Source organism: Dromiciops gliroides, chromosome 2 (assembly GCF_019393635.1).
Source record: "Dromiciops gliroides isolate mDroGli1 chromosome 2, mDroGli1.pri, whole genome shotgun sequence".
Lineage (NCBI taxonomy): Eukaryota > Metazoa > Chordata > Mammalia > Microbiotheria > Microbiotheriidae > Dromiciops > Dromiciops gliroides.
The window spans coordinates 521,455,205-521,479,808 of record NC_057862.1 but is presented as its reverse complement, the minus strand read 5'-3'; the positions used below and the strand labels follow the sequence as shown (position 1 = coordinate 521,479,808).

At 42.2% G+C, this 24,604-nt stretch overlaps 1 protein-coding gene across 1 annotated transcript; it reads left to right on the top strand.

Annotated features, from left to right (window-relative positions):
• Positions 1 to 5,077: 5,077 nt before the first annotated feature.
• Positions 5,078 to 22,846, top strand: LOC122741020 (prion protein). Its single transcript, XM_043984032.1, has 2 exons — positions 5,078 to 5,232; positions 20,230 to 22,846. Exon 2 carries the CDS (start codon positions 20,240 to 20,242, stop codon positions 20,978 to 20,980), a length of 741 nt encoding a protein of 246 aa, XP_043839967.1. The 5' UTR covers positions 5,078 to 5,232; positions 20,230 to 20,239; the 3' UTR covers positions 20,981 to 22,846.
• The last annotated feature ends 1,758 nt before the right edge of the window (positions 22,847 to 24,604 follow it).

Here is a 24,604-nt window from a genome sequence, read left to right as displayed (position 1 = left end):
CTTGAACTGTTTCCAGTCTTTGACATTGTCAGTAACACTCTTCTCCTTGACACTCTCTTCTCTCTAGATTTTTCCGGACACTATTTTCTTCTGGTTCTCCTCCTACTTCTCTGACCACTCCTCAGTCTCCTTTGTTGGATCTTCATTCAGGTCACAAAGATAAATGTTTGTGTCTCACCAGGCTCTGTCCTGAGTCTTCTCTTTCCCCTCTACACTATTTTACTTGGTGATCTCATCCAGCTCTGCTGGATTCAATTATCATGTCTATGTTGATGATTCTCAATTCTACTTATCCGGTCCTAACCTCTTGTCTGACCTCTAGCCTCAAATCTCCAACTACTTACTGGACATCTCAAACTGTCCTGAAGACATCTTAAACTTAATGTGTCCAAAACCAAACCCATCTTTTCCTCCAAATCCTTCCCTCTTCCAAACTGCCCTATTACTATTGAGGGGACCACCATTTTCCCAAGTCACTCAGGCCCAAAATCTGGGAGTCATCCTCAACGCCTCTTTTTTTTTACTTCTCATATCCAATCTTTTGTCAAGGGCTATTGATTTTAACTTTGTATTATCTTTTGTTCTCTGCTCTCACACTGCCTCCATCCTGGTAGAGGCCCTCATCATCTCACACCTGGGTTATTGCAATAGCCTACTGATTGGTCTGCCTTCCACAAGTCTCTCCAGACTCCTATCCATCTTCCACTCAACTATCACATGACCTTCCTAAAGCACAGGTCAGACTATATCACCCCTCCTGTCCCCTCCCACACAATAAATTCCATCAGCTCCTTTTCCCTCCAGGATCACCTTTGGTTTTAAAAGCCATTCATAACCCCCACCCACCCAACCACATACACACATAATCTGTCTAGTCTTCTTATACCTTATACCACCCCCCATGGCTGTCCCCCATACCTGGAATGCTCTGACTCCTCATCTTGTGACTTTCTTCAAGTCCCAACTAAAACCTTACCTTCCAAAGGAAGCCTCCTACATTTAGCTTGTTTGTACATAGTCACCTGCACATTGTCTCCCCATTAGACTGAGTTCTTAGAGAGAAGGTACCATCTTTTCCTTTTTTTGTATGCCTAGCACTTAGTACAGTGCTTAACACAGGGTAGGTCCTTAAATGATTATTGACTGACATGCCCAGAAGCAAGCCGACCAAGTCTGTGCCAACCTGAAACCAGAAAGTGAGTACTGTCTATGTTCTAAGCCCTGGGTCCTTGCCCATAAAATACACATAGATGTCTAACAATTGAAGAATGGTCTAACAGATGACTATACGTGAATGGAATGGAATGATGCTGTGCTTTAAAGACTAATGAATATGAAGAAACCAGGGAAATATGAGAAGACTTGTATGAACTTAGGCAGAGTGAAAAAGAAAAGCAAAACCGTGAAAACAATATACCCAACGATTATAACAAAATAAAGTCAACATAGAAAGGAAAACAGAAGATACCAAAGGAATGGGGGGAAAATTGCACCTTCCTAATAAAACTGGCTAAATGTGTATGGTGTACTTTACATATGTTAACTCATTTGATACAGCTACCCTGGGAGGTAGGTGCTCTTGTTATTCCCATTCTACAAATGAAGAAAGCCAAGCATAAAGAGAATAAAAGTGACTTGCCCAAGGTCACACTGCTGGTAAGTGTCTGGGGGCAGGATTAGACCTCTTGTCTTCCTGACTCTAAATCCCACACTGTATGGGTACACTGGACCACTTGGCTGCAGAGATGACCAAGAAAACATCAATAAATACTGGCCTATGTGCCTACTGCACAAAATCTTCAGAAGTTATTTACACATGAATAGAAGGCATGCTGGAAGAGAATATTAGTAGGAAACAAGCAGACTTTCCCAAGGTATATTTAATAATGGACCCTATATTAAGTATTTCACAATTTATGGAAAAATATTTGTGATATATAAATCATGTTTGGACTCAGTTTTCTCATCTAAAAGATGAGGAAGTTAGAACAGATGATTTCTAGTCGATCAATCAACCAAGAAGCATTTTTTTTAGATTTACTGTGTGTGGATTAGCAAAAAGAAAACTGATTTTGGTCAAGCAAAGCACTGTCTTACATTACTCTTTTCTCTCTCACTTTTTTTTTGGGGGGGGGGGGACAAAGAAGGTTAAATGACTTGCCCATGGTCACACAGCTAGTAAGTGTCAAGTGTCTGAGGCTGGATTTGAACTCAGATCCCCCTGAATCCAGGGCCGGTACTTTATCCATTACATTACTCTTTTGCAACAAGTTCAAAAATATCAAGATCCTCACAAATTCCCTGGAAGATATAACCATCAAAATAATCCTGTTCAAATCACCCTCTGATAATAAACATTGCTGTTGTTCAGTTGTGTCTGACTTTTTATGACCCCATTTTCTTGGCAGAGATACTGGAGTGGTTTGTCATTTCCTTCTGTAGCTCATTTTATAGATGAGGAAACTGAGTTAAATAGGGTTAAGTGACTTGCCCAGGGTCACACAGTTAGTAAGTGTCTGAGGCTGGATTTGAATTTCAAGTCTTCCTGACTTTAGGCCTGGTGCTCTATACACCATGCCAGCTAGATGCTCCTGGGCAGCCAGGCAAGGGCATAGGCATAAAACAGAGAGCTAGGTGCTCAAAGTGATAAAGGAGATTCAGTAAATCAGTTAGTTCCCTTCTCTGTAAAACCATTAGGGTGAAGGGAATATGGACTTGACAATGAGAGGAAAATTAATCCAGTGGAAACTTACTAGATTTGGAATCAAGAAGCCTTATCCTGACTCTGTTACTTCCTACCTGTGTGACTTTAGGAAAATCAGTCATTCAATTTTGACCTCCGTTCTCTTACATATAAAATGTGGAAGTTAGAGTATGATGGTCTCTACTCAATCAACAAATATTGTTGTACGTGACTAATACGGAAATGATTTACAGGATTGCACATATACAACCTATATCAAATTGCTTACTGTCTTAGGGAGTGGAGGGATTGAGGGAGGAAGACATTTTGGAACTCAAATTTTTATTTAAAAAATGAATGCCGGGCCGCTAGGTGGCGCAGTGGATAAAGCACCGGCCCTTGGATTCAGGAGTTCCTGAGTTCAAATCTGGCCTCAGACACTTGACACTTACTAGCTGTGTGACCTTGGGCAAGTCACTTAAGCCCCATTGCCCTGCCAAAAAAAAAAAATGAATGTCAAAAATTGTCCTTATATGTAACTGGAAAAAATAAAATACTATTAAAAAAACCCAAGTGTTATGTTATAAATATATATATACAACATATATTGCACATATAAAATGTGTATGTTTACAAACTATATATACATAAAAATATAGATACTTGATGTTTTAGAGGGGAATATGCTAGCAGTTAGGGGATAATAGAAATAAAAGGTTGCCCTTGAGCTGAGGCAGAAAGGAACTAGAGATTCTGAGAACTGGGGGCTGTGAGGAGGAAATATATTCCAGGTATGGCATAGAGATAAGAGATGGGAGGCCTTGAATGAGGAACAGTTTGGCTAGACCACAGTGTACATGGAAGGGAGTAACATGTGATAAGGGCCAGGTTCTTAAGGACTTTAAGTGCTGAAAATTTGATCTTGGAGGTTATGGGGAGCTATTGGAATATACTGAGAAAGGGAGAGTTGTGAGATTGAATTTATAAATAGAATCTGGCCTTGGTCTTAGGTTCAAAACCTGCCACTGATAAGTACTGGCTATGTGATTCTAAGGAAGTCACCCCAGGCAACTCTCCCTCTTTAGTACCCAAGGAAATGAAGAGTATTAATTGCAGAAACTTTGCTGACCTGACTTGCTAAAGGAACTTTCCTCAGTAGGAACTTCCCATACAGTGATGAAATCCTAAATCTGCACCAAACAAACAAAACTTTTTTATGCTGAGAGATACAAAGCAAAATACCATAAATGCAGAGACAAAAAGTGAATCATTCTGGTTACATAGGTAATTGGGGCTTGGGTGTTGTTTTTTTAATTGTTGAAATTGTTTCTGTTTTATAATACAAATTATTTTTAAAACTATCTTTTCCCTTCTTCCCTCCAAAAACCCCCACCACTCATTAGAACTCGAAGAGATCCTAGAAGTCACATATTCCAATGTCCTCATTTTACAAAGGGGAAAGCCTGAAGAGGTGGCTATTTATGACTACTAGTCTGTAGAAACTAAAGTAGAAAGAATGGGTCATGTTGGGGTGTAATGGAAATTCTTTATCTGCGTAATCGTCATCATCGAAAGGACTGCGAACTTTTAAAGTATTCATCACTAACGGTGCTGGTCTATTACTAATTTCCGAGTTGGAATATCTTGCTGATGTGTTGTTTGGTTTTGTTCAAGTTTTGCCACGCGCGTGTGTGTGTGTGTGTGTGTGTGTGTGTGTGTGTGTGTGTGTGTGTGTGTGTGAGAGAGAGAGAGAGAGAGAGAGAGAGAGAGAGAGAGAGAGAGAGAGAGAGAGAGAGAGAGAGAGAGAGAGAGAGAGAGAGAGAGAGAAACAAGAAAATGCTTACTGGGGGAAAGGAGTACAGATATTCTGAGATGAAGGTGACATAAAAACAAAAAAATTCTCAATAGAAATAAGATTTCGAAAACTGATTCTTTGGCTCCAAGCACGAATCCACTCCCTCGACTCTATTTCTCTGATTACAAAAGTAGCAGAAATTGCCCTCCCGCTCAAAGACTTTGCTTTGCTCTCATGTCTCATTCTAGTCCCGTAAATCCACAGCTGTGACTTCATGCCAACTATTCCCCCCGTTGTTTTTATAGCTAATGAATAATCCCTTATAAATAGACATCCCTCGCTGAACACATTGACCAGCCAATAATCGTAAAGACGATGTCATTCAGGCGGAGGGGGGAGGGGGGGATGGAGCCATCAGTTTTTGCTAATGACAGATCTGTCCTCTGAAGAAAGCCAACCCTTTCTCACGTGATTCCTTGCAGGCGCTCCAGTGGGGGCGGAGGGATCCATTGGCCGCTTGCTTCATCAGAAGGCGGGCTCTGCGATTGGCTGGCGGGAGGAGCTGCGGCCAAAGAGATTGGAGGCGAGGAATTCCTCCTCCCTCCTCCCTGAGCCCCAGCCCTTGTCCCAGACCTTCCTCGGGCTGCCGGACAGTTAAGAAGAGCAGACAACGGAGAGGCTGTTGGTCACCTGCGCGCCACCAGAATCCCAGCCCCCCTCCTGCCGATTCTGCGTTGTTTGGATCCAAACGAAGGTGAGTCTTTTTCTCATTTCCAGAAAAGGGGAAGTCCACACCTGCCTTAGAACATCTGGAAGCCTAGACCCCTCCCCGTGCCTCTGCAACTGACTCTCCTAGAGGAGGGTTTGTTTGGAAGAGGATGAAAACCAGGGATTCAAGCCAGCGTGGGATGGCACCCAGCTGAGAGGGCAGCCAAATTGGGGGCTCCTTTGGGTATGAGAGATGGCGGTCGTCTCTTTTTCTCGAAAAAGGATAGTTGTTTTGGTGTCCTGAGTAGGTAGAATGTAAAGGAAATAACAAGCCCATAGACCTGGCCAGCTTGGCCTGATTATTTTTTTTTTAATGCACCTGGGATTACGATTGGATGAGCAGAGGTTGATAATATTTGTACTGCGCCATCCAAGCAGATACTGAGAAGTGTGTGCGTGGGCATCTTGCCGGGAGAAAAAATATTTTATTTCACAGTGGGAGAACTTTGGGAATTGGGAAGGTATGTGCAAATTGCTAGGGGGAGGGATGACTTCAGAAGTGGGCACTGTCAGAAGTCTCGAGAACAGGTGTGTTTGTGTTGAGGAGGTGGATAGGTGTTTCCATCGGGGTGTGGAGAGGTGTTTTCAGGTTGCCTCTGTTGATATTCAAAGAGTGCCTGCGTTGTGATGGATTGTATGGGGAAGTGGAGGGATGCTGTGGAAGGCTTCATGTATTGGAAGAGTATGAGGTTTCATCTACATAAAGGTCTAGGTTGCTCTGATAAAGACTGGTCCTGGGTAGATAGTAGGTAAGCTAGGAGGTGTCATGGAAGCACCCCAGTTTTAGCCCCAGCCCTGCCCAGCTCACTGATTGGGCCCAGTTTTTTTTCACTCTATGGGCCTTCTCTCCTTTTTGAAAGGTTTTTAGATCAGATGACTCAAAATCCTTTCTGTCTCTCATTCTGTTTAGCAATTTTAGTGGACGACAGAAACCTAGGAGCAAGGTGTGTCATGGGTCCTACTTCCTTTTTCCTAAACAAGACCACTGTGAAAACCTGCTTAGCTGTCAGATAAGCCTGTCGCAAATGTATATCGCCGACAGGGTTATTGTGAGGCTCAAATGAGATCATAAAAGCACCTGGTACATCGTAAGATGCTAAATATAACGACAGCAGATTGCACCATCTCTCTAAGTATAAGGGGTAAACGTTTTGCTGAAAACAGACTGATATAGTGCCAGAATTGGGCCCTAGAGATTATCTGGTCCAAATCCCACATTTCACAGATGAGTTACCCGATCCAGTATTAAAGGAAGGGGCGAAGTATGAGATTGAATGGGCAAAGACATATATACCTTGGAGGATGGGGAGGAGGGAGGAATAAAATTAGATAGATATAGATATAGATATACACATAGATGAGATATATATAGATGCGTATGGTAACATATTCAGGGAGGGCAGGAAAGGAGAAGCAAAACCCAAGGGGAATGAGCCAAGAAACTGCGTAGCAGCAGCAACCACAACAAAATATTCAGTCGGCCCGGAATTTCAAATTATTTCCTCCAAAGAACCCATCCCCAAACCCCATTCAAGGGATGTCTTCACCTCCCTCGCCCCTCCCGACGCCCTCGCTCCTCCCTACGTCTCCATCCGACCCATTTCCCCCCCCCCCCCCCCCCCCCCGCCTTTGGAATTTAGAAGAAAAAAGAAGCTGCGGGTCTTAGCGTGAGGAGCTGAGAAATTCTCGGGGCGGGGGGGGGGGGTGTTAGGATGCTTGAGTTCGCTGCTTCAGAGCAGTGGGGAAGGTGTTTGGACAAGCCAGGTGAGGAAGCGGGTGGGGGCGGTAGTAGGAAGGACCGCGCCCGGTTGGTTTCTGGCTGCTTCTAGAATGAAACATTACCGCCTGTTGTGGTGTCCTGGGTGCCTGTTGGGGGGAGGGGACGTGGGAAGTAGGGAGGGGCAGGAGAGGATCCGGGAGGTAGGAGGAGCCAAGTGTGGGGGGGTGGCTGGGAATGGAAGGACTAATTAAAAAAGGAAGGGGGGGGGGCGGCAGGACCGTTATTAGTGGGAAAGGAAAGACCATCTGGTTTAATAAGGCTTCCGACGGAACGTTAAATTAGCTATGATGGGGGGACGCGGGTTCGAATCCAGCCCTGGACACTTAGGAACTAACCTGGACAAATCACCTCCGCTCTAAAAAAAAAAAAATGAGCCCAGAGCGGGTGGACCAGAGACTTCTAACGTCCTTTTTTGGTATCACTGATTTTGAATTGGAAGAGACCTTAAAGATAACTTTTTTAAATTAATAACTATTTATGTATATTTTTCTTGTAAATTTTATATATATATATATATACAATGCATTTAAAAACTTTATTCTGAGAAAGGTTCCATGGGCTTTACCACACTGCCAAGAGGGGACTATGATCCAAAAAAGGTTAAGAACCCTTGGTTCTAGCCTAACTCCACTTTTACAAATGAGTAAACCAAGGCCCATAGAGGTTTGGTGACTTGTCCAAGGTCACACAGGTAAAATATAAGCGGCAGTCAGGGACTCATATTAAAGTCCTCTGATTCTAAAGGTAGCTGTTCCTATTCCACCATCTTGTGTCTCAGGTAGAAGCTTAAAAGGGTGTGTGTGTGTGTGGAGTTTGTGTTGATTGGGGGATCTGGATGAAGAAAAGGAGCCTTTTGGCCTCATGGAGAATTTTAAGATGGTAGGATTGGCTTCCACTCCCTCTCTACTCCCAGAGACTCTGCCTTAGTTCAGCCCCTTTTCACCTTCTCTTTGGACTCTTGAAACAGCCTCCCTAATTAGACTTCTTTACTCTAGTCCCTCACCTGCCCAATCCCTTCACCACATGGATCACAGCCCAGGGCTGACCCTGCCTCTCTCTGGCTCAAAAGCTACAGTTCCTTTTTTTCTCTAGAATCAAATACCAATTCTGATATTCATAACTCAATGCCCTTCACTCTCTGGCTCCAGGTGACCGTAACTACTCTTCACCCAGTCTACTTCACATTGGTCTACCCTTCTCCTGCTTTCCAAATACAAAGACATTCCCATTTTATGGGAGGCAATAGGGAGCCAGTAGAAATTTTTGAGCAGAGGAGTGGCCAGGTGAGATGTACTTTAGGGAAGTAATTTTGACAGCTGTGTTGAGGGTGCATATGGGAGGGAAGATATTGGAATCAAGGAATATTGGCAAATATTTCTGCTGAGAGGTGATGAAAGCCTGAATTCATCTGGTGCTTGAGTGAATGGAGAGAAGAGGCAGATGGGAGGAATATTATGGGCATAACACCATCAAGATTTGGCAACTGACTGAATTTGGGGGGAGGAGAGGAAAGGAATCAAGGCTCCCCTCAAAGTTTTGCATCTAGATGAGTGGATCAGAAAGGACAGATATTAAGAATTTCCATTGAAAAATCACTTCACTATGACTTTATTAGAGAAAGCAGGTTTAAGATCTTTGCAGCCTGAGTGTGGCCCCCAGAGCAGAGAGGGTGAGGGTGAGAATGTGTACCGCGCCCCCCCCCCCCAGAAACTGATGAATTCCCTGAACCCAATTAGTGAAAAAGAAACCAGTCTTCTGAATAGCACAGAAAAAAAAAATGGGCAAAAGAATTTTAAGTACAGTTATCCCTTTCACATCTTGAGGCATAGGATCATAGCCCAAGCGTGTGCGCACGTGTGCGCGCGCACACACACACACACACACACACACACACACATAGCCCAATCTGGAAAATCCCATAAAATGTTTTGACCCTCCCTTTATACTGAAGAAGTCTGATTTTTTTTTTCTTTTATAGGGTGTTTACAGTTCCTTATCGTAAAATCTGGGTTAAGTATTTGGTCATAGGCTCTGTGTCATCTGTAAGCCTTCAAGTGTTGTATGTGGCTTCCACAGGACTCCCCCCAAATTTCCCTTTAGTTTCTAATGCTAACCAGAGATATATTGATAGGGATAACTGTAACTCTAACCCTAGCACACAGCAAACTTTCACACACATTCCATTGAACAAGCATTAAGAAGAAAGAACATGTAGATAAAGACAGTCTCTGCTGCCTGGAGCTTATTAGTCTACTACATTTATGAAAAGGATTGCAATATAGTTCAGAGGTACAGACTTGAGTAGATACTCCCATCATACTCTAATACCTGAAACTTGCCATAGCATCCCACTATCTATTCTATTTAGCCTTTTCTGCCTATATAAATTTGGGGCTCTTAGCCTGGGATCCCTGAACTTGGTTTTTTTGTTGTCTTAAAAATATTTTAATAACAGCATCAAATATGTGGGACCTTACCAAATGTGGGTTCTCAATACACATATAACTGGTTTTCTTTTCTCTCGTGTGTGTGTGTGTGTGTGTGTGTGTGTGTGTGTGTGTGTGTGTGTTTAAAAATATTATTCTGAGAAGGGGTCCCTAGACTTGACCACACTAGAGGCCAGGGAAGTTAAAAAAAACTCGGGCTATAAATAAGTCTTGGTTTCAGGCACTGAGAGGGCTGAAATAAGGACCTAAGATAAGAGACCCTGGCAAACCCCTAAGCTCAGAGTCTTGTTTGAAGGCAGATTCTCTAGAGACTTCCCAAAGCCCTTGATTCAGTGTCTCAGGCCTGGGAGACACTCCCTATGCAGTGTCAGCTCCCTCTGCTCCCAGCCCTTCCCTAAATAACAAGCTGGCAATGTGCAAGAATAATCCAGAAGCTGCTGCATCAGAAGAGAGTCCTGCATGGTTTTCTTTCTGAACAATTAAAAAAATAAAAGAAAATCCATTTTATTTTTTTTTTGCTAATTGGTGCTTTTTTTCAGAGAACTCATATGTGTATATACTATATATATATATATATATATATATATATATGAAGAAACATGCCTATATACCCATATACACATAAATAGTTGTGGTATATACTATATATACACATAGATTGTATATGTGTGTATATATATTTATGTATATAAGTGGGTATACATATATTTATGTATATAAATATATATACACATCTATGTATATATACTTGTTCTGTCATTTTTCAGTTGTGTCCAGCTTTTTATGACCCCATTGGGGTTTTCTTAGCAAAGATAGTGGAGTAGTTTACCATTTTCTTCTCTAACTTATTTTACAGCCAAGGAAACTAAGGCAAACAGAGTTGAGCGACTTGTCCAGGGTCACAGAGTAAGTGTCTGAAGCCAGATTTGAACTCATGATGAGGAGTCTTCCTGACTCCAGGCCCAGCACTCTATCCACTACACCACCTTGCTGCCCCTATATTATAAATACCACAAATATTTGTGTTCTATCTATCTATCTATCTATCTATCTATCTATCTATCTATCTATCTATCTGTGTGTGTATGTACACACACATATATACATACATGCCTAGATGCTTGTATATGCATGTGCATATATTTATGGATATAAATATGTACACATCTATCCATATGCAGTTTTTCAGTCATTTCAGTCATGTCCAATTCTTTGAGCTGCCTGCATCTATATATAGTACATACCATAAATATTTGTGTATATAGGGATATAGACACAGACATACACATGAGGGGGAGAGGAAGAATGAGGAGAGAGACAGGTGACATTCCTCCCTCTTCCATAAAGTCTCAGGTCCCACTGGACTAGGATGGCACAAAAAGCATTATGAGTCTCCTGCTATATTTTTCCCAAAGTTTTGTTTTGTTTAATTGGAGCGTGGATTTGGGAGGAAGAAAGATCTAAGGATAGTGATACCCAAAAACAGAAGAAGAAAAAGATGTTTTGTGGCATATTTTTGTTGTTTGTTTGTTTTTTTGCTGGACAATGGGGGTTAAGTGACTTGCCCAGGGTCACACAGCTAGTAAGTCAAGTGTCTGAGGCCGGATCTGAACTCAGGTACTCCTGAATCCAGGGCCGGTGCTCTATCCACTGCGCCACCTAGCCGCCTCTGTGGCATTTTTTTAAAATCACCAAACAGAAGGAGGTTCAGAAGGAACAACAAACAAGCGGTAAAACTTTGAAACTAAGGTATACATTTTTTTTAAAATGCAGTCTGTTCATAAGTGAGAGATTTGTGGCTTCCTGTACAACCTTCTTTATATATTCTTCCATGGATGTGGAAATGCTTGAGGTGGTCAAGTTCTGAATGTCAAAAAAGTTTTAATTAAAAAAAAAACATTAGCTGTTAGAAGGAAGGCTAGAAAGCTACAGAAAAACCACCCATAAGACCCATTCTCAGCTCTGACTGCCATTCACCTGGGCGACCTAGGGCAAGTCTCTGCCTTATTGGGATTGGGTCTCAGTTTTTTCATCTATCAGAGGAGGTAATCGGACAAGATGTGCTCTAGGATCCCTTCCAATTTTCAATTATTCTCTGATCCCTGGACACCCCCTCCACCTCCCTCATATATGCATGTGTGTGTGTGTGTGTGTATATATGTACATGCACACATATACATACATATATACACACACATACATACACACATATACATACATACACACACATAAATATATATATATATATGTAGTTTTCATCCATAATTAATGATCATAGCTGAAGAGCTAGAAGGGGCCTCCAAAGCTTGTAGTTCAACTCCCTTATTGTACAAATAAGGAAGCAGGCCCAGAAGGTTGAAGTGATTTGTTCTAGACAGAGTTGGTAGAGGTGAGATTTGAACCCAGTTTTCTGACTTTGAAACTAATGCTCTTTCCCTTGTACCATAGTATCAACATTGTACCATGTTTTCTGTATATTAGTCTGGTTTTAAATAGATGAGATTTTTAAAATTATTTTTTCCAGAACTGTTCTTAATTATGTATTTTTCAATTGGCAAGCACTTAAAAATCAACATCGGCTTATGCCGTAAATAATGACTCCAGTTCATATGCTTTCTTTTTTGTTTGTACATTTTTTTTTGCAGGTCAATGAGGGTTAAGTGACTTACCCAGGGTCACACAGCTAGTAAGTGTCAAGTGTCTGATGTCGGATTTGAACTCAGATCCTCCTGAATCCAGGGCTGGTGCTTTATCACTGCACCACCTAGCTGCCCCATAGGCTTTCTTAAGAGAAAGTGAAGATAAGGTTTTATGAAATCTGTTCCATTAAAAGCTGAGGATATCCACGCAGCACATTAATATTGGCAAAGCACTTTACATTATTACCTCATTTTAGCCTCACAATGTTTCTGCTATGTAGGCCACTATAGGAATTATCCCGATTTTACTGATAAGCAAACTGAGTCTCGGAGAAGTTCAATAACTTGCCCTGGGTCACAGGGCTTGTAAGTGTGGAAGTCCGGATTTAAACCCAAGTCATCTTGACTCTAGCTCTAGCACTCTCTCCATCCCCCGAATCATTTAAACCTCAGACTGAATTTGCAAACATCAGCTCTGCTGTCCAGTGTCCCTGTTGCATGGCAACGGTAGAAGCATAAAATATTCAAAACCCTTCAGCATGCAAAGTTAAGGGGTGACCACATTACAGGGCTATTAAATGTCTCGTAAACTCTGCTCCCTGGGAAGTCACCTTGGTGCTCCGTGTCTCCTGCAAAATGAGGATCCTACGCAGGACCCCCCCCCTTTTCCTCATTTGGGGAGAGTTTTGTGAGGATTATTTGAGTTACCAGGAAAACAAGGAGGTGGCTGTTTAGTTGCCAAGCTGTTGAGCTTGGTTACTTTGACCCTACCTTTCCCGTCTTCTTAAACCTTACCCACTTCTCCACTTACTTTACAGTCAAGCAGTGCTGGCCTACTTGTAACTCTTCCAACATGACACTCTTGTTCCCATCTGCGTGTATTTACGCTAGCTGTCCCCAAGCCGAGAATGCCCTGTCCTCTCAACAGTGCCTCTGTTTCTCTGGATTCCTTTAAGACAGTTCAGATCTCACCTTCTCCAGGACCCCTTCTCTGGCCTCCCTAGCTTCTGGTTGTGGTTGTTGTTGAGTCGTTTCAGCCTGATCTGACTCTTCCTGACCCCATTTGGAGCTTTCCTGGTAAAGATACTAGAGGGGCTTGCTGTTTCCTTCTCTAGCTCATTTTACAAATGAGGAAATTGAGGTAAGCGGTGACTTGCCCAGAATAACACAGTAAGTGTCTGAGGCCAGATTTAAACTCAGGAAAATGAGTCTTCCTAACTCCGGCCCATCTAAGGATATCAGAATGTGCAAGGAGACCCTATTTAAATGCCCTTTCCCCATTTATTTTTAAAGCATTTAGCACAATGCCCAGCACATATTGATAAATGCACTCTATCCACTGCGCCACCTAGCTACTCCAATGATGATGGTAACTAACATTTATATAGGCTTTAAGGTTTGCAAAGTGCTTTCCAATGTGTGAACTCATTAGAATGTAAGCTTTTTGAGGGCAGGAATTATTTGTATCCCCCAGCCCACAATAAGCATTTAATAAATGCTTGTTAATTGTTGACTGACTTGGATTTATGATTTCATCAGCTTGGGTACACTTTCCAGAGATACCTTTCTCATCTTGTCAAGATTCTTGTCCATGGATGTTCTCCCTTAAATCCTATGAAGCATCCACACACAACATGCTTAGAGCCTTTAGTTCTCTTCACATTCGGAGAATACTCAAAGAGAACAGAGTTGGGGTGTCCATTCCTTGTTCTTTTACTTCATATAGTCTGCCTGACTGTCAGCTACTTGAGGGTAGGAACTGCTTTTCACTTTGTCTTTTTCTCCCCAGGGCCTAGTACACAACCTTGCACAAAGAAGGGGCTTAATTAAATGCATACTTTTATTGGATGGGAACAGAGAGTCAACAATGAAGGAACCAGCCCTGACTTCAAGTAGGTCAGGGCTTCCTAAACTTTTTCAACTCATGGCCCCTTTTAGCTCGAGAAATTTTTACCCAACAAATCAAACACTTACTGCCAAATTTTTCACTACCCCCACATTCAGTTATGGGTCATGACCCATAGTTTAAGAATCTTTGCAGTGAACAACAAATGCTTTTTCTTCCTGGAATTTTAAATGGAAAGAAAATTGGATTTGGATACAGCTGGGTTCAGATCTTGATGTGTGACCCTGGCAAAGTCACTTAGTTTTTCCAGGCCTCATTTTCTTCATCTGTAAAATGAGAGAGGGTTGGATCAGTTGATCTCTGGATTCCTTTCCAGCTCTAAATATAAGATCTTATCACTGTCTTTAAATCTACATCAGAGAGAAAAGGAAGAACCAAGTAAGCAAAGGACTCAAGAAAAATGCTATGGGTTGATTTTATAGGTCAGATTACTCACTCTTGGTCAGCATGTCATAGGAGCTATAGTGCTGGGTTTGGAGTTAGGAAGACTTGGGTTTACATCTTGCTTCCATTACTAGCTGAGTGCCCATGTCACCTAAATGGAGAGAGAGGGGAGGGAACAAGCATTTAGTAAGCACCTACTATGTGCTAGGCATAATGCTAAATGCTCTACAAATATCTCATTTGTTCCTCACAACAACCCTGAAAGACAGAAAGGTGGGAAAGAAGGTTGAAAGCAGAAGGGAAGGACAGGGAAGACAATTTTATGAGTAAACAGTGGCAATTTTTGTTTTGGCTTGGGGTTTTTTGGTGGTTGTTTTAATCTCTCTGCGGAAAGCTCCCCTGGGATTTTCTAATGGTCCCCAATGCGTATTAATGAATAAGTTATTAACATGTATAGTCAAACAGTCAACAAGCATTAAGTTCTTACTATGTGAATGAATAAACGAATAACTATATTAATCTCCATGCCCCTGCCACCCCCCTTTTTGTTCAGATCAGTGTAACTCTAGTTGATAAAGTAGTTTATCTTAAGCCTTTAACCCATGTGCTGGCAAGAGATAAAGGACCTACATGTACTATTTTCAGGAGAGGGAGTATTAGCAGTGTAAACATTGGAAGCAGCCATTACTTAAAAAGTAATTTTGTCATATTTATGTATTTTATTTAGGGTAAGGAACTATCTCTGGTACCACCAGTCTCCCAATATTTTTCTCTCTCTCCCTCCATCTCCCCCTCTCCCCTCTCTCCCTCCCCATTTGTCTCCCTTTCTCTATCTCTCTCCCTTTCCCCCTCTCTGACTCTGTCTCTGTTTCTCTCAGTTTTTCCCCTACACCAGACTTAAAATAATATGCTTTTTAAAAGAATTTAAAATTTTTTTATAGATATATTCATAGCACTTCAATCAACATTCATTAAAGCTCTACTACGTGATGGGCAGGATACAAAGACAAACATGAAACATCCCTACCCTCAGAGAGCTTAATCTATCTTAAAGACAACATATACATATGTAATTATGTATAAAATTCCTATAAAATAAATTAAAAGTGGATTTGGTAAAGAGGGCATTGGTAACAGGAGGGAGGGGATAGTTTAGGAAGGAAAGAAGAAAACAAGCATTTATTAAGGTCATCTACTATTAAGTGCCGGTCATTGTACTGAGCACTTTACAAATACTATCTCATTTGATCCACGCCACAAGCCTGTAAGGTAGGTATTCTCATTATCCCCATTTTACAGTTGAGGAAACTGAGACATAGGTTAAATGACTTGTGCAGGGACACATAGTTTATAAGTACTGGAGGCTAGACTTGAATGAGATTTTAGACCCAGTGACCCTAAATATGCCAGAAGAGGTCAAGAGTATGAGGAGGGAGCTGGAGGCCATGCTAGATGATAGTCACTGGGTCTAAAGTCTCTGCATGGTTAGTCTGGAGAAGAGAAGACTTAGGGAGAATATGATAACTGTCCTAGGAGGAGTTTAAGGCCTCTGTTTGACCCCAGAGGGAGGAACTAGGAACTGAGGTCTGAAGCAGGGTGACACCTTCCTAACAGTCAGAGCTGTTGCCCTCCTGAGGTAGGAGGCGGCTCCTTACCCAAGGCCTCCAAGCAAAGGCTGGATAACATGTCGAGGAGGTGCTGGTTGGGATGAGCGGGCCCCCGAGGCCCCTTCCAATGCTGAGATTTCCTGGTGGTCTTCCCAGGGTATCATGTCCAGAAGCCGCCCTGACCCCAGGCTAACATTTCTCTTATAAAGGGGAAAGGAGTCTATAGATGTGGTCACTGGGCCACATCCCCACTTAGGTGGGCACCTTGATCAGGGCTTCCCTGCCACTGGAAGGATTCTCAATTCATTGATAGACTTAGCAAAAGTAAATGGATAGCCAAAGAGAAGAAATCTTTAAGAACTCCTACAGCCTCCTTTGGTGGTTCAAGTCCCTTCAACCAATGGTGGCCTGGAGTCAGCTTTGTGGGCTGGTGTGAACAGAGGCCCAGGACCTACAGCACGGCTGTGCTGGAGCCAGCTCCAACATGGCTTGAGAGAGCCAAATATTACAAATTCAGTCTGAACTTTTATACTGAGGAAATCAGCTGCAAATCAGGGCTTGGATTATTATTTTGTTGGTTGTCTAGACCTAAGAAAGTGGTGAACAAAACAATAATACAAATTGACCTTCAAAGTGTGTCATAAGTACAATTTTTTTCCCTGGAGAGCTGGTTAGTAAACATTTACCAGCATGCCTTGCCTGCAGCTATCCTATGCCGACAGCACTCCCTCTTCACTCCTGCTTTCTAGAATTCCTTATTTCCTTTAAGGTTCAGTTCAAATTTCTATGTGAAACCATTTGTGATCTTTTACTTAATAGTTTTCTCTCTCTACTCAATTACTTTGTCTTTATTTATCTGTGTATATAATGCATTTCTTCAGTGGGATTCAATTCAGCAAGCATTTCTTAATTACCTACCCACCATGTAGGTAATTGTTAGAGAAATTATTATTTTACTATATATTAATAACCAATCATTAATTTGAGATTCGGGATTTTCTCCTCAATTTTCTTATTGAGGCCCTGTTCTTGTATCCGAAGGACACTACTAATTGGAACGTGCTCTTCCATCTTGGGCAGGACTACACTCAACTAGTAGATCCAACTTCTATTTAGAGTATAAATAGAATCCAACTTGGGTAAGTTCTTATCCTGGGGAAAGTAGCCCCTGTCCTTGTACTCCTCCCTGAGAGTTTCTGGTCATGAAGCAGAAAGCCAAGCAGAGCGGTCTGGATGGAGACGGATTCCCTTGTCCAGATTGCTGGAGGCAACCAAGTATCCTGCTGAAGCCAAGTCCTCAGCAGGAGGAACTGAAGACTTTTAGGCCCCTCCTCATGAAATGGCCACCAATCAAGGCTGTGTTTCACTCAGGGGAGTTCTTTGTTAGAAGGGACACATCTGATTTTAAGGTGTTCCAGACTCTCCTTTGGGGTCTTTGGTGAGAGAGAATCCACTGAACACCAATTTATTGATTATTAGCTAGCCTAATTAATAAATTGATTATTCATTACCCAGAAACTCTGTATCTTGGGGTTTTTCATCTATAACATACCAGGCCCTGTGCTAGTCATTGAGGATGAAAAGAAAGTGAAAACAACCCCTGCCCTCAAAGAGCTCGAATTCTCCTAGACACAGATAAATCCATACAAAGTGTATACAAAGAGGGGCAGCTAGGTGACTCAGTGGATAAAGCACTGGCTCTGGATGCAGGAGGACCTGAATTCAAATCCTGCCTCAGCCACTTGACACTTACTAGCTGTGTGATCTTGGGCAAGTCACTTAACCCCCATTGCCCTGCCCCCGCCAAAATGTATACAAAGTATTGGGAGGGGCAGGAAGTAGTAACAGGATAGGAAATATCAGTTACATATTGTGTATATATGTATGTTTGTGTATACAATATGTAATATGCACATATATGTTTATGTGCACACTTTTATATATACACATGTATTCCATGCTGTTTAGCATTTGTAAATATATACAGCATATATACCTATATGGCTTATAAGTATACATCCTATATAATATAGTATCTAGGTGGTGCAGGGGATAAAGCGCAGAGCCTCAGTCAGGAGTCAGGAAGACTCCTCTTCCTTAGTTCTAATCTGGCCTTTGACATGTACCTGACATGTGACCCTGGGCAAGTCACTTAACTCTTTTTGCCTCAGTTCCTCATCTGTAAAGTGAGCTAGAGAAGAAAAGGACAAACCACTTCAGTCTCTTTGTCAAGAAGCTCCCCAAAATGGGGTCACGAAGAATTGGAAATGACAGAAAAACAACTAAACAATAAATATATACTATATATAGTAAATAAGCATTTATTCTATACATGCATATATTAGACATTATATATCTGTGTGCATACGCATACACATATGCATGCACACACATTGTCATCCATGTGTTCATGCACATATGTGTGTTCGTGCATGTGTGCATACACACAAATGTGCGCGCATGCACACATGTCTATAAACACACGCATGTCCTGAATAGTAAAGGCCATATTATATAGCATTGCATATTGTGTAATCTATGCTGTTTGGTGCTCTTAATGGCTGTGAGACCACAATTTGTGTATGTCTTTAATTGGGAAGCTGCTCTACGACACTTGGAATGTGTCCAGAACTCTGTTGTGCCCTTTGGGGATTATAAAATAAGCATAAGTCTCAAGGAGCTCCCAGTCTAGCTGGGAAACAAGATTCTTCTCCACACAACACAATTACATGTGGCACATGTTGCTTCCCTTGTTGGCTGAGAAGTGCTTGGAAAATGGAGACTTTTATTTCTACTCTCATATCTGCAGTGCCCAGACCTGGGACTGGCACATGTTAGGTAGATGCTGGAATTGGAGCATCCTTGTGTTCTTGTTATTAAATGTTGTAGAAATCATAATAATAATTATAAATTCGGAAAAGGGAGAGTTCACTCAGCCAGCTGTCATTCATGAAATACTTCCTCTGTACAGGGCTTTGCGCAAGGTGAGGGGGAGGAGGGCACCAGCAGCTGGAGAGTTGGAGGGTATCAAGGAAGGCCTAGTGTAGACAGTGGTGCCTTCTTTTTTTTTTTTTGGTGGGGCAATGAAGGTTAAGTGACTTAACCAGGGTGACACAGCTAGTAAGTGTCAAGTGTCTGAGGCTGGATTTGAACTCAGGTCCTCCTGAATCCAGGATCTGTGCTTTATCTACTGCACTACCTAGCTGCTCCCTTGACAGTGGTACTTCTTGAAGGGAGTTGAGGAGGCACTATGAGACGAGGCAGAGGTGGGGAACAGCTAGTGTGAAGGAAGGAGACAGAAGTGGAGAGAATGAATGAAAAAGCATTATTAATTCTGATAGAACGGATCAAGCATAAAAACAGACCATCTCTGCCCTCCAGAAGCTTATACTTTAATAAAGGAGACAGTACATAGAGGGAAGGGTTGTGCAGGGAGGGCTGTGTGGGAAGTTACTGGGATGGCAAGTGGGGAATTGGGGGAGTAGATGTACACACCCTTTCTAGGAACCATGTCAGAGGTAGAGGTAGTTCCCTGGAACTGGAAGTAGGAGGAGAGTATCTCCTGGTGCCTGAAAAAGTGGGCCAGGAGAGGCAATCACCAGTCAAGAGAGCAGGATCCTAGAGGAAAGGTTCCAGAAACAAAAAGGTGAAAATGGAACAGGTAGCAAAATGATTGGCCATAAAGAGGATGACTAAAGAAGAGGGAGTGCTGTCTGAGGAATGGGCTGGAATCTTCTTTGATTAGATCACTGTTTACCACAATCCAAAAAAGGTTGTGTCCCTTTTAAAAGGGTTTCCCCCAAAAGAACACTGCAAAGAAAGTTTACATGTCACGTTGCATTTAGGTTGCCAATCTTTGCTAGATTTTTAGAAATTATTATTATAGAAGCATCCTGCTTCTTTTTTTTCTTTTCTTTCTTTCTTTTTTTTTTTTGTGGGGCAATGGGGGTTAAGTGACTTGCCCAGGGTCATACAGCTAGTAAGTTTCAAGTGTCTGAGGCCGGATTTGAACTCAGGTACTCCTGAATCCAGGGCTGGTGCTTTATCCACTGTGCCACCTACCCGCCTCCCTACTTCTTTCTGATTTCACATTATGACAATGTTTTAAAAAAAATTTACATGACATATGTATCTTAATTGTGTTTCTTTTTTCCTCTCCTTTTCCTTGAGTGGTTTTTAAATAAAAATAGAATTTTGATCACCTTTTTTTTTTTTTCCAGATCAGCTACCATGGGAAAAATTCACTTGGGATACTGGATCTTAGTTCTTTTCATTACGACCTGGAGTGATGTAGGTCTCTGTAAGAAACCAAAGCCAAGACCTGGAGGGGGATGGAACAGCGGAGGAAGCAACCGCTACCCAGCCCAGCCTGGTGGTGCTGGAGGCAACCGATACCCTGGATGGGGGCATCCTCAGGGAGGTGGCAGCAATTGGGGTCAACCCCATCCCGGGGGTTCTAATTGGGGTCAACCACATGGTGGTTCTAACTGGGGTCAGGGTGGCAAATGGAAACCAGATAAACCGAAAACCAACATGAAACATGTGGCTGGGGCAGCTGCTGCTGGGGCAGTTGTGGGAGGGCTTGGTGGCTACATGTTGGGAAGTGCCATGAGCAGGCCTGCCATGCACTTTGGCAATGATTATGAAGACCGCTACTACCGTGAAAACCAGAACCGCTACCCCAACCAAGTCATGTACCGGCCCGTTGACCAGTACAACAACCAGAACAATTTTGTGCACGACTGTGTCAACATCACAGTGAAACAGCACACCACCACCACCACCACCAAAGGGGAGAACTTCACTGAAACCGACATCAAGATCATGGAGCGCGTGGTCGAGCAGATGTGCATCACGCAGTACCAGAATGAACAACGCGCTGCTCAGTACAACTACAACATAGCATTCTTCTCTGCCCCGCCAGTGACCCTCCTCCTCCTCAGCTTCCTTATTTTCCTGATTGTCAGCTAAGAAGCCTTGCAATGTTTACTTAATGTTTTCTTAATGTTTATTCTCTTAATCTTTGCAGAGAAGGAAACCCTTCAGTCTGCAAGGGCAGCCCAAATAGCAGCAGTTTCTCATTTCTGTGTTTGTCACCCATAGGTTAAGGCCTCTATCACTCACGAGCACTGGGGAATGTACAGTAGATCCCAGATGCCAGGCCGCCCTCTTCCTCCAAACCATTTTGATCATATATCTGTCAGATCGATGCCACCTTTATCAGTATCCTTTCCAAGGGAGGAGATCATTAAGCAAATTCTGGTCCATCTGGACACTTCAGTAGTGTGTAGCAAGTTGAGGCCAAAACAGAAATGATTTCAAAATACCTTTTCCAAATAGACACAACCAAGGGTCCTTTTGCTTGCTGAAATGTCCCCTACATGTTCCTCCCTGCCTGTAGTTCATTAAATTAGTAGATACAGAATTAGCAAACTTAACACCAGTTATACAGCCTCATTTCTTTTTTGTCTTATCAGCTGTGATATCACAGCCAGTTAGATGTTCTTAGGGAACTCATTCATACATTTCAATACACCCTGATGCATTTTCAAAAAAACAATTTTCATCATTTTGAAAAAAACAAACAAACCTGGAGACTGTCTGGGCAAACCATAGAAATCACCCAACAGTGTGGGTCCAGGCCTAGCTGCTGAATCTATTTGCAGCTATTGCTACAGAGTACTGTGAATACTATCTTGAATTTCATAATGGGATGCACTCAGCAGAGGCTGCACCAAAAATATATCCGGCCCAGGGGCCCGGTCTATTTGTCAGTGGTAAAACGAGCATAATTCTGTAAACTGTATCCTGTGCTATGGAGACTGTGCTTCTGGGTAATCCACAATTTGGAAAGTAGTGTTACTTTTAAGGGAGTGCTTTGTTGTCATCTCAGACCATTTTGATATGTACATTTTGTTCAAACCCAGTATAAACCATGTCAACCAGAGCATTCCACCCAAGAACATGAAAATACAAAGCATTTGGAGAGGAAACCCTCTCCAAAGCTAGCAAGTGTCACAGTCCAGGCGGCACCTTGGCTGGGTCTATTTGCCTGCAAGCCCACAGAGGTGCCAGCATTGATAGGGTTAAAGCAAGGTCTGATTAGCCCAGGGGAATGGACATCGGTTAAAGTGTAATTTGCCTTTTAGGATTTAAGGAGACAGTCTGGTGAGTTTATAAACGAAAGAAGCTTGTGTAGCTTCTTTTTCTCCTGTTTCAAGACAAAGTAGCAACTATACTGGATGAACTCTTAAAATCAGAATAAAAGAAGAATCCTTCAGAGGGAAGGTTTGGAAGAAATGAGCGCTTTTTAAAAAATTTAATCAAATCTCAAAAACAATATCTCAGAAAAGGTTGGGAGGGGGGAGAAGACAGGGAGACGATCTGTCTAAATGATTTTTGTTTGAATTGTGAAAAAGTTGTTCACATAGAGTAAATTATTAGGTTATTGTTGTCACTATTCTGCATTGTGATTGGCTTGCAATGTAAAGGTAGTTTTTGTAATCAGTAAATATCGGGTATGATAAACTAGAAATTCTGTTCAGAACAGTTGTCACCCAGAGTAGCATACAGTGTATTATGTTTCTTTCCAAGATTCCAAATGTCTATTCCATGGGGAAAAAAGGTATCCTTAGGCTTTCAGCACCATATGCTGAATGGACTCCTGCTGTGACTTGACAATACACAGGGGAAAGTGGTCTCTGAAATTTGCATGCACTTAGTAATATAAGGACATTTTATAGATTTGTAACTTCGCACGTACTTGTTTTGATGTATTAAAAATTTATAAATGTTTAATATCTGACTAAAAATTAAACAGGCAGCAGATGAAATAAGCATCATTTGTAATGTCTCTTCTCTTACTGAATATTAGGCACTGCTTTGCGTGGCTATTGGCTCCTTTTCCGAAGCCTGTTCATAGTTTCCAGAGCCCTTTTAAGTTTTTATACTTGTTTGCCTTCCCATAGGGAACTTTGCAGGAGCACTTCTTTGTCTTCATGATAGTACAGATACTCTGTCCCTAATGCTGGAGCCCAGTCCCACTTTCACCCTTTAGCAGCTAACCTCCTGGTGGTGAATCACTGTGGATTTAACAAGACTCAGCCTTAGTCTAAAGATAGTTCACTGCCGGCCGGCCGGCGCTTGAAGCCTTTTCAGACTGGTAGGACCCGCCAGGGCTTGCACTTTTGCAGACAGAGCCTTTAAGACCCCAGACTCCCCTTTACACCATGATGAGGCATCAGAGGAGACCATCAGAGAAGAGAATCAGATGTAGACACCAAAACAAATTAATAAGAGAACTTCATGTAAGCAAAATGTAATTGGCAATGCAGCTAAAGCCCCACCCGGCACTCGTCTCACAAGCATGCTATCTGTGATTTTATTGAAGTCCTTAGTGTTAAACTACATAGGACCTGCTACAGATTGCCTAGGCGCTCCACCAGAGGCATTCCAATGTGATGTTGAACCATGAATGACTTCTCTGGGCCCAGCCACTCAACTGGTCTTGTTTTCCAGCCCTGTGTGACTCTTCATGACCCCATTTAGTGTTTTCTTGGCAAAGATACTGGAGTGGCTTGCCATTCCCTTCTCCAGTTAATTTTACAGATGAGGAAACTGAGGCAAAGTGAGTCAAGTGACTTACCCAAGGTCACATAGCTAGTAAGCATCTGAGGCCAGATTTGAACTCAGGAAGATAAGTCTTCCTGACTCCAGGCCCAGCACTCTATCCACTATACTACCTAGCTGCCCCAACTGATTATAAGCCTCTATAATTATGATAGCTATCCCAAACCTCTCCAAGTTTACCACAAGAATAGCTTAAGTTTGAGGCATACGTTTTGCCTAAAATATAGGTAAGTTATGTCTTCAGCATTCTGCTCTACCAGTCCAGAAAAGCTGTCAAGAAAAGAAATGAGGATAGGCTGACATGACCTGTTATTGATGAAGCCATGCCAGCGCTGTTTGTGATCACCACTTCCTTTTACTGATATTTACTAGTGAATCCTTTGATAATATCTTATGGAATTTTGCTAGGAATCAAAGTCAAACTCACCAGCTTATCATTTGTGGTCTCTGTTATCTTTCCATTATAAGAAAACAAATATTTATTCTCCAGTCTTTTAGTCCCTCTCCTGTTCATCATCTTTCAAAAGATCACTGGCTGTCTCACTGGTCACATCTCCATCCTGGGAAATTGGTTCATTTGGGCCAATTGACTTGGATTCATTCAGGCCAGCAGGGGACTCTCTTAACAATATCTCCATTTATATTTGGTGACATCTCCCTGTCAGCTGGAATCAATCTCCATGGCAAACAGGAGGGAAGCTTCTTGGCTTCCCTCCTGTTACCATTCCATCTCATTCAAGCAGTAGATCCCTTCTCTTATCTCTTTTCCCCAATACAGCTATAATCAAAATTGTACTGTTTTGCTTGACTTTCCTCACCACCATCAGCCCATTCTGGACTCGTGGACTTGAGCATTATTCTTACAGGACTGTGACATCTTTGTGCATTCATCCTTCATTACCTGCCTTTGCTTCTGGCTCTTGAATATGTTTTTTTTTTTTTTTTGCAGGGCAATGAGGGTTAAGT